This window comes from Amblyomma americanum, chromosome 4 (genome assembly GCF_052857255.1).
Source record: "Amblyomma americanum isolate KBUSLIRL-KWMA chromosome 4, ASM5285725v1, whole genome shotgun sequence".
Lineage (NCBI taxonomy): Eukaryota > Metazoa > Arthropoda > Arachnida > Ixodida > Ixodidae > Amblyomma > Amblyomma americanum.
Genome location: NC_135500.1, coordinates 211,242,136 through 211,253,046, shown reverse-complemented (window position 1 = coordinate 211,253,046; position 10,911 = coordinate 211,242,136). Strand labels below are relative to the sequence as shown.

The 10,911-nt window shown below is 47.0% G+C and overlaps 1 protein-coding gene across 1 annotated transcript in view; it reads left to right on the top strand.

The window, feature by feature from the left end:
- The first annotated feature begins 3,984 nt into the window (after positions 1-3,984).
- The window catches only part of LOC144129249 (uncharacterized), a 109,893-nt gene continuing 102,966 nt past the window's right edge, over positions 3,985-10,911 (top strand). Inside the window, exon 1 of the mRNA XM_077663261.1 lies at positions 3,985-4,188. Coding sequence (XP_077519387.1) covers positions 4,182-4,188 — 7 coding nt within the window. The 5' untranslated portion in view covers positions 3,985-4,181. The remainder of the gene's footprint in view (positions 4,189-10,911) is intronic.

Genomic DNA, 10,911 nt, shown 5'->3' with positions numbered 1-10,911 from the left:
TTTGAAGCTGTCTTTTTTTTTCCATCGTAAGACGTGCGTAATCAAGTAATGCCTAGTCAAAAAATTTTCGTGGTAACACAGACTGGAAATGACTGCAGCACAAGCCATCTCGCAAAAGGGAAAAGGGATAGCGCTTCAGGGCTACGGCAAGAACATCGCTAGAGCCCGCACAGTATGCAAGTGTTTGGAAGGTTTCGGTATTAGTGGCCCGAAGAAATGTATACGTTGGACTCACGCGGCCACTCTCTCCATCCTTCGCGGTCACTATTACTATATATACGCAGTCTTTCTTCTGTTCGCTTTCGCTCCCTTCATTCCTTTCCACAAGGGGTGGTTAAAGTTTTCCCTGTGGATTAGATCGTTACCACGCTATTCTATTTTTGTAAAGAATGTCTACCGCCTTCAGCGCATAACACGCTTCTTGCAGCCGCTATGAAGGACTGATTTGATTATGGATTACTTAAAGCCTTCTATGTTCATTTTTGCTCTGAATAAAATTGATTACAGCTGCCTCTGCGCAACATCAACAAAGTACATACTAGTACGCATAGTTTCAAGATGTGTTCTGCACTTGGATTGCTGACAATAACTTTTCCAGTTATAGTTTAGGGCGCTCGACTACTGATCCGGAGTTCCCGGGTTCGAACCCGACCACGGCGGCTGCGTTTTTATGGAGGAAAAACGCTAAGGCGCCCGTGCACTGTGCGATGTCAGTGCACGTTAAAGATCCCCAGGTGGTCGAAATTATTCCGGAGCCCTCCACTACGGCACCTCTTTCTTCCTTTCTTCTTTCACTCCCTCCTTTATCCATTCCCTTACGGCGCGGTTCAGGTGTCCAACGATATGAGACAGATACTGTGTCATTTCCTTTCCCCCAAAACCAATTATTATTATTATTATTATAGTTTCGGTTTTTCGCTCATTCTCAGATGCACATGGAATGCAAAACAGCGGCTTTTGAAGTTGAATTCCGTGTGAAAATCTGAACGGGGTCAAGCCATTTGCGGAACCTCCTTACAGAAGCTAACTAGGTTTTCTCCATTGGATACACGTGTCACTATTAAAGCTGACCAAGCGCTTTGGCTCGGTTAAGAGGCTGGTCGGCGCAGAAGCGGACAGCCAGCACTCTATGTGAATAACACGAGCCATAATTAACCTGCAAATGAGAAAGGAATGATGTCACCGCAAGCCGTGTCTACGGCTTGTGACGTTAGTCGGGACCCGGGCCGTGTGCCACCATGATTTTCCCCTCTTTCATCAGATCAGCATTGGACTCGCGTTGCATTGGACTCGTGGCGCCCGTGTGGTGTGCGATGTCAGTGCACGTTAAAGATCCCCGGTGGTCGAAATTATTCCGGAGCCCTCCACTACGGCACCTCTTTCTTCCTTTCTTCTTTCACTCCCTCCTTTATACATTCCCTTACGGCGCGGTTCATGTGTCCAACGATATGAGACAGATACTGTGCCATTTCCTTTCCCCCAAAACCAATTATTATTATTATTATTATTATTATTATTATTATTATTATTATTATTATTATTATTATTATTATTATTATTATTATTATTATTATTATAGTTTCGGTTTTTCGCTCATTCTCAGATGCACATGGAATGCAAAACAGCGGCTTTTGAAGTTGAATTCCGTGTGAAAATCTGAACGGGGTGCAAGCCATTTGCGGAACCTCCTTACAGAAGCTAACTAGGTTTTCTCCATTGGATACACGTGTCACTATTAAAGCTGACCAAGCGCTTTGGCTCGGTTAAGAGGCTGGTCGGCGCAGAAGCGGATAGTCAGCACTCTATGTGAATAACACGAGCCATAATTAACCTGCAAATGAGAAAGGAATGATGTCACCGCAAGCCGTGTCTACGGCTTGTGACGTTAGTCGGGACCCGGGCCGTGTGCCACCATGATTTTCCCCTCTTTCATCAGATCAGCATTGGACTCGCGTTGCATTGGACTCGTGGCGCCCGTGTGGTGTGCGATGTCAGTGCACGTTAAAGATCTCCGGGTGGTCGAAATTATTCCGGATCCCTCCACTACGGCGCCTCTTTCTTTCTTTCTTCTTTCACTCCCTCCTTTATCCATTCCCTTACGGCGCGGTTCAGGTGTCCAACGATATGAGACAGATACTGTGCCATTTCCTTTCCCCCAAAACCAATTATTATTATTATTATTATAGTTTCGGTTTTTCGCTCATTCTCAGATGCACATGGAATGCAAAACAGCGGCTTTTGAAGTTGAATTCCGTGTGAAAATCTGAACGGGGTGCAAGCCATTTGCGGAACCTCCTTACAGAAGCTAACTAGGTTTTCTCCATTGGATACACGTGTCACTATTAAAGCTGACCAAGCGCTTTGGCTCGGTTAAGAGGCTGGTCGGCGCAGAAGCGGATAGTCAGCACTCTATGTGAATAACACGAGCCATAATTAACCTGCAAATGAGAAAGGAATGATGTCACCGCAAGCCGTGTCTACGGCTTGTGACGTTAGTCGGGACCCGGGCCGTGTGCCACCATGATTTTCCCCTCTTTCATCAGATCAGCATTGGACTCGCGTTGCATTGGACTCCTGGCGCCCGTGTGGTGTGCGATATCAGTGCACGTTAAAGATCCCCGGGTGGTCGAAATTATTCCGGAGCCCTCCACTACGGCACCTCTTTCTTCCTTTCTTCTTTCACTCCCTCCTTTATTCCTTCCCTTACGGTGCGGTTCAGGTGTCCAACGATATATGAGACAGATACTGCGCCATTTCTTTTCCTAAAAAACCGATTACTATTATTATTATTACCCGTGTTGCACGAGGACATCCAGCATACCCGACGCGTTTTTCTTGTTATTGGACATTATTGTTCAGTAGGTGCACACGGGATTTACGGAGAGCAAATATAAGGCAGAGTAGTATTCTCGGCATATATTTTGTTTTCGCTTGACAAAACGCTAAAAACCAGAATCTGTAGGCCACCCTTCACAGGTGTCTGAGAAGTGAACTAGACTGAGTCCTTTTTCGCATCTTGCAATGAAGTTTTCAGTGCCAGTCTCCCTCGCCTCTATGGGTAAATTTTCCACCATCGCAAGATAATAAACGACGCATCTGAAGCTTTCTACAATATTTACATCGTCAGTGCGGAAATCAATGGTGCTGCCGAAGTCAGCTAAAAATATCTAAGAAATATGTAGGAATCTGAAAACTTCTTTCACATTTTACAATACATTACCTTGAAACGAGTTCAGATTCAACAGATTCAATTATAGACCGCTAGTTGGGCTTGTTGGTGAAGGTTCACGTTTGACAGTTGTGCCAAACACTGGTTTTGTAAAACCATCGTAATAAACGAGTGACGAGAACTTCATGTCAGAGTGAATTTAACATCTATGCGAATATACTGCATTTGAGCAAATCTACTTATCTGTAAAGCTTAGTCATGTTACGGAGCTTGGCTTGCTGGCAGATTTATAACCTGTTGCACCGCATGAGCGTCAAAAACCAGCGTCTTTGCTTGATAAAAGAATGGAAGGGTCAATCGAAGCTCGCGCAGAAAGAAAGCATTACGCACTTTTATCAGCGAAGAGACCGCCAAGACGACCCGAATTGTCCTGCGAGACGGACAGGTAGCGAGAAGTCTCGGGAGTCGGGCCACACCGGAGGCGGCACAAAGGAGCCCCGTTTCCCGAACGGGACGGAGCGCGGCCTCTCCCGACGAGCAGCCCTCGCTCTACTTTCTCGGGAGGGCATCAGCTCTCCTCTTCCGTCCGTCCTTCCCTTCCGCGAAAGTTCTCCTTGGGAGCGCGCCGCGTTGGCGGAGGGGCGACCACGCGCACAACACACCGGGGCCCGGACCTGGGCTCGGCCGAGCGGTGCGCGCCGGGGCCCGCGATCAGGGGGGTAGGCCCGAGCCCCGGCTCGCGCATGCGTCGCGGCGGCCCTTGTGGCGGGCGGTCCCGTCGGCCGGCCTCCGAGAGGCGGGCGCCGCTCAATGCGGGCCGCGCCCGTCCGCCCGCCGGCCACGCGCCACGTCGCCTCTCCGCGAGCCGCAGCCGCAGCAGTGGCCGCAGCCGCGCGCCGTATCGGCCCGGCACAGACATGCGGCGGACCGCGCGCCAGACGAGCCACGTGCGCTGCGCCGCCGACGTCAGCAGCAACGCCACGCTGAGACGACAGCGCTGCCAGGCGACGACATGTCCGGTGAGGAGACGACGCATGTCACCTCGCGTAACAGCACTGCAACCCCCGAATTGAGAAACGCGCAGTCGGGATGCCGACAGCCTTTTGCAGGAGTCTGTCGCAACGAGCGCCGCCTCATGGCGAATCTCCCTTCGCGATTCCACGTGCCGACGACAGCCATCCATCATATAAGGTCACGTCCGAGGCTATAGGAAGGCGCGACGCGGGCAGATTTCTGAAAAGTAGTAAAAGATACAACGCGCGGAGGAACGTGATATAACATTAGGGGCATATGAACAGGGACACCAGCGTGGACAATTTAGCTCCCGCGATGTGTACCGTTTACAGTGTTTCGCCAACCATCCCAATCCACATCATAGGGAATCTCACGGAACTATAATCATTCAGCGGACGCCGCGTTAAGAGATACCACCAGGCAGCCAGCACGTTCACGTAATTTGTCGCAGGAGCTAACTTACGGCAGCTCCAGTGAATGTAGCAACTTTACAGCTTTAGCTTTAAAACTGTAAGCTTTAGGTTTTGTTCGGTTGCCGTCATGGTGGTTCAGTAGCTATGGCGCTAGGCTGCTGACCCGAAAGACGCGGGTTCGGTCTCGGCCGCTATGGTCGCATTTCGATGGATGCGAAATGTGTTAAAGGCCTGCGTGCTGTACGATGTCATTGCACGTTAAGAAACCCCAGGTGGTCGAAATTATGCGGTGTGCTCCACTGCGGCGCCCCTCACAGCCTCAGTCGCTTTGCGACGTTAAACCCTCATAAACTGAAACTGTTTGGCTGCGGTTGCATGGGTATGCACCAATGTAGGTGCCAAGCATCCCACGGGTGTAGACCCGTACCAAATTCACAGCTGTTGTAGGGAAGCATCAAGATGCTTAATGACTTCAAACCTTTCCACCCTCCCCTCGAACACACACGCTCGCTTCAGTTAGTTATTTATCTTTTCAATATGTGCTACAGGGTACAGATGTTTCTTGAAGGTAATGCTATGTCTGCTCTGCCAAACCAAATTCCTTAACTCGCTTTTCTTCCAGCCATAGTCCTGAGTAGGTAGTGCGAGAATTTTGCAGCGATTAGTTTGCAATGAAGTGGCGACATCGGTTCTGAGGGGAGGTGTAGTCTGTTAGAATATAGCAATATACGTGACAACAGGGTTCAACGAGTATATTATGCACTACAGTGCCTAAGACAATAGTAAACAGCTTAAAACGCTGCCTGAGCGCGGGGCAGCGAGAACATAGATTTTTCTTCAGTGCTTACATTTTCATGTTTCACTGAAGGCCTCTCATTGCTGGTTGCTCGCTGCATCTGTCACTTCCTGACGCATAGAGCTGGACCGCTTTGGGACTTCTAAATTTACTTCGCTGATTCGGCAAGGAACGGCACTGTTACGTCGTCTTAGCGTACAGTGGCGGGAATATAAAGATGGCGGCCGATCACCGACTTCATTACGGTTTTCTTGTCGACAGCAGCAAAGACGAACACAATGCGCGCGCACCAATTAACCTCGAAGTAGAAAGGTAGCAGCAAGAGTTGAGTAGACAGCCACACAAAGAAGTATAGCCTTATCAGAACAAGATACTCATTTCGGAGTGGTTTCATTGCTACATGCGGAGCAGGTGCGCAGACCCAATCACTCGAGAGCAACGCACGAATGGTGCGCTGAGGATGGAAGGATAACAAAATCTGATTGCACCTGCTGGCTTCTGGAGACAGCGCGGATGCACAGGCACAACAATAGATGAATAAAGCCTCATAGGTACAGGAACTATGCTTCCATGCAACAGTCCCCGTCAGATAACACTTTCTCTGCTTCCATACCCACATTACTCATGTGCTCTAAACACGGGGGATCAGGTATTTACATCAGTGCGTCTTGCTTGTGGTAAGTGATCGAGAGCACTTTGACGTCAGTGGAATTACTAAGCTTTACAGACGCTAAAACCTGATCACGTGACAGCAATGGAATCCTTGTAGTAAGTCAAGCGCAGTGCACTTCATTGCTTGGAGTATCGCTCGCGTAATTATGACGGTATTAGGTGAAAAATAAACGACACTAACTAGTACAAGCTTTGGACGAAAAATGAAATCAAATTCAACTGGATTTGAAGTGAGTAGAATACTAGCGAAAGTCGACTACTCAAAAAGCGTATGCGCTCTTTCAAACACACGTTATTTTTCTCTGCATTTACAAATGCGTCCCTGAGATGCCGTTGACAACTGTTGCTATTAAGGCTGCACAAGTTTACCATTATGATCTCTGAGTGGCTGAGATATTTTCACTAAACACGAGGTGGCAAGAATGACGAAGCTTCAGGAGTGCAGCTCTTCAATGTGGACAAAGTCCAGGAACACTGCCAAGTTTTTACGACCATGCATTTTGCAGAACGGCAGGCGCTCAAAGTTTACCTAAATCTTTCTACTGCACCGTAACTCATGAACCATGGTGTTGTATTAGGACGCGGGCACATGACTAATCATGATTCATTTAGCACTTTCTCACGTGATATGAATAAAAGGCTTTCTATTACGTATCGAAAAACTTCCGTTTCTAGCCGTGCTTGAATATTTTAGAGACCGCGTAGCAGGTGCGTTTTAAAGAAAGTAAGTTGGCTGAGGTGAGAAAACAAAAAGACATCAGTGGGCACGCGATTTATGCTGCTACATTAATGGGACTTACGATATGGTTGTGCTTGCCCCACCGCGATATTGGAACAAACTTATGCTGCAACGTTTTAGCTGTTAGCGGAGCAAGCACGTTAACAGTGACAAATGAAGAATATCGAGTAGAAAGCTAGAAGAAAACCTTTATATAATACATGGGTGACAGGTAAACAGTATCGCCACTGCGTTTTGAGGAATAGGCGAACGCTGCGAGCTAAAAAAACATAGCAATGGCGTTACAAACGCATGTAATATATAAGAAATACGGAACCTGTGTATTCAACTCGTCATTGGCCCGACTCGCCGAAGCGGAATTGTAGTAGTAGCATTCCAAAGTGACTGCCCCTTAATTTAGAAATTTTTACACGCTCAATTCTTGACCAGCGACAAAGAGGGGGAGAGAGATACTTTAATGATTACAGGAGAGGTGCAGCGACTAAGGTTGGCTGGTAAAGACTTTATGGCTCATAACACTCGCGTTGATACACATGCTTGCGACCTTTAACGAAGAGGGTGGTGGTGGAGGAGGAGAGGGTGATTGAAAACATCATCTTCAGGACAAAGGCGTCTTCAATATGCCTCCAATTAACTCTTTCCTGCGATAGCGGTTGACACCTTATCTGTGCAAATGTCGGATATATGCCCGCCTGACCCTCTGACCCCCGCGCTACCCTTGCCTTCTCTTGGAATCCCCTCTGTTATCTTAAGGAGTTATCAGTTATCCTGCCTTTGTTTAATGCCCTGCACGTACGCGTTCTTTCTTCATTTCAATTTAGGCTCAACGCTTTATTGCTAGCCACCCCGTTTCTGTCCTATAGGTCAGTGCCGCCAAATACAAATTTTGTACACTTTGCTTTTGACGGATACTAGTGAATTGCTAGTCATCATCTGAGAGTACCGGCCAAATGCGATCCACCCTATTGTTATACTCCTAGTTATTACACCCTCCTGTAACGTTTAGAGATCGGAAGTGGGCAAAGTGGGTGAGGGAACAAACGCGAGTTAATGATATCCTAGTCGAAATCAAGAGGAAGAAATGGGCTTGGGCAGGGCATGCAATGCGAAGGCAAGATAACGGCTGGTCTTCAAGGGTGACGGTGTGGATTCCAATAGAAGGCAAGCGTAGCAGGGGGCGGCAGAAGGTTAGCTGGGCTGATGAGATTAAGAAGTTTGCGGGGATAAGGTAGCCGCAGGGTTAATTGGAGAGAGATGGGAGAGGCCATTGCCCTACAGTGTGCAGTAGGCGCAGACAGGTTGCTGCTGCTGATTATTATTTCACTCTCCTGGTCCAGATCTCTGGTCAATACCTGCCCTAAGTGGATCTGTTCTCTTACCACTTCTATTGCCTCGCTACCTATATCAAACCGCTGTTTCCTTCTGAGACATCATCACTTTAGATTTCGTCATGTTATTTTTTTAGACCCAAAGTTCTGCTTTGAAAGCCTAGGTCCTCGATCATGCTTTGCCCTTCGGCCCCTGAGGTGGTTTGGTTTGGTTTGGTTTATGGGGGTTTAACGTCGCAAAGCGACTCAGGCTATGTGTTTAGAGACGCCGTTGTGAAGGGCTCCGGAAATTTCGACCACCTGGGGTTATTTAGCGTTCACTGACATCGCACAGTATACGGGGTTCTAGAATTTTGCCTCCATCGAAATGCGACCACCACGGCCGGCATCGAACTCGCGTCTCTCGGGTCAGAAGCCGAGCGCCATAACCACGGAGCTACAGCGGCGGCCTCTGAGATACTTAACAAGGCAATCACCAGCGAATCGCAGGTTACTAATGTACCCCCTTTGTCAAAGGTAACCGAGCCGCAGTTCTTTGCTTCTCAACCGTGTAACGGAGACTTTACGGCACCCCTAAGAACCGAAAGGTGTCAAAACGTGAGGACGAGAGTCCACCTTGCTTTGCACAGATTCAGAGCTTAAGGGCTGCCGTAAGTGCCTTGCTACGCACCTAAGCAACAAACCACCTGTGCCCAGTTACTTTTGACAAAAGCCGGTACTCTCCATTAACTCATAACCTCAATTATTCCGAATCCAGGTATCTGAATTATTCCCGTAAACATGCGGTGAATAGCGCCGGAAAGATCGTGTCTCCCTGCCTGACAGCTTTTCTTATTTGGATTTCATTACTTTTTTTTATAGAGAACTATTTTGGCTGTGCAACCGCGACAGATATTATCGAGTACATTTACGTATGCTTCTCCTGCAGCTTGGTTCCGTTAGGCCTGCATCACTGCTTAGATTTTAATTGAGTTACAATGCTTTCTCGTAATCTATGAAGGCTATATATTGTTGCTGGTCACATTTAGCACATTTATTTATCACCCGATTGATAGTGTGAGTATGATCTATTGTCGAGTACCGTGTGGGGCCGTTTGTTTGACTGAAGTCCAAGGTTATCCTGATTCTATTAGCGATGACCTTAGTAAATACCTTGTAAGCAACAGACAGTAACTGTATTTTTTCATGCCCTTGACACCCCCTTTCTTATGAATTCAGACAATGTTAGCGTTCTTGAAGGATTCTGGTACGCTCGAAGTCTTGAGGCATATAATATACAGGGTGGTCATCTTTTCTAGCACAGTCTCCCTACAATGCATTCATCAAGAGACCTGCAGTTTTACTGTCCTCATCAGCCGGCTTCCACCTTTGCATAGCATGTAAGGCTCTCTTTACCTCCCGTTTTGCTACCAATGGCAAAGCCAATTCTTCCACACTGCGTACTGGCTTCATTATTAACATCCTCATTATTTAGGCTACTGTGTAGTTCTGTGTAGAATGTTTGGGCTTATCTTGACTTTTTTTTAGTAATATTGGTAATGACAATGTCCTCCTTGTCTGTTAGGGTGTACATCCAGTTTTTCCAGTGACGTTTTACATCTCACCTGCTTTTAGGCTGCCTCCCTTCTTCAGAACCTGCTCGATCTTATCCATCTTATGTTTCCTTATGGTATTTACCTTATGCTTATTGATTGTCTTAGGCAGTTCTGCCAGCTCTAACCTATCTATCGGGTTAGAGGCTTTCGTACATTATCATTTCTTAATCAAGTGTTTCTTCTCCTTAGAGAGCTTTCCAGTATCCTGTCTAGCTACCCTGCTTCTACTTCACACTCAGTAGCCATAGTTATGAGACTATCACTTATCTCTTGAACACTATAGCCGTCTTCCTTTGTGAAGGCGGAATATCTGTTCTCCAGAGCAATCCTCAATTCCTCTACTTTTACTCTTACCGCTAACTGTTTTAAGGGCAGCTTTCTTACTACTTTCCCTACTTCCTTCTTCAAGCCTAGCCTTATTCGAGACCTTACTATCCTACGGTCGCAATATTTCACCTTTGCTGAGGACCTCTACGTACTGCACTATGTCAGGATGTGCGCACAACATGAAATATATTTCATTTTCAGTCTCGCCATTCGGGGAAATTCCGGTTTTCCTGCTTTCGGAAGTAGATATTCATTTTCCGTTAACTATGTTATTTTTGCGAACTCTACTAATAAATCTCCCCTGCTGATCCTACCATTTATGCCATAGCCCCAACTGCCGGATCTCCTGCCTGCTTCGTGCCTATACCTTGTTAATGACATCGCCCATCAGGTACTCAGGAATCGCACACCTAGCTCGGGACAGAAATACGCCTTCAGAAAGCGATGGAGACCAGTGGATACCTTACAAGTGTCGGTGCTGTCACAGTCACAAATGCGCGAATGCGAATCATAGAGGCAGATTTTATCAACAGTTATCAACCTTAAAGACTATTCTCCTAATCGAAACACTGAACTAGACCAGCGCAGGAGTTCTCAGTAACTGCGATAATTCCGTTGCTTTTCGTGTACACGTTCACCTTTTCTCTTTGGTCAGGGACGAGCTATCTTAAAACACGTCAACACTAGCTTTATTTCCTTGAGAGGAGGGTATGCCTCACTGGTTGAGTAAGTGAGCCTAATAAATACACGAGGTGTACAAATGGTTGAGGTTTTACGGTTATCGTGTCTGCAGCAATTAAGGCCTGAGTTTACTGTTTTAAGCATTGCCTAACCTTGGCGAATATTAAAAAATACAAA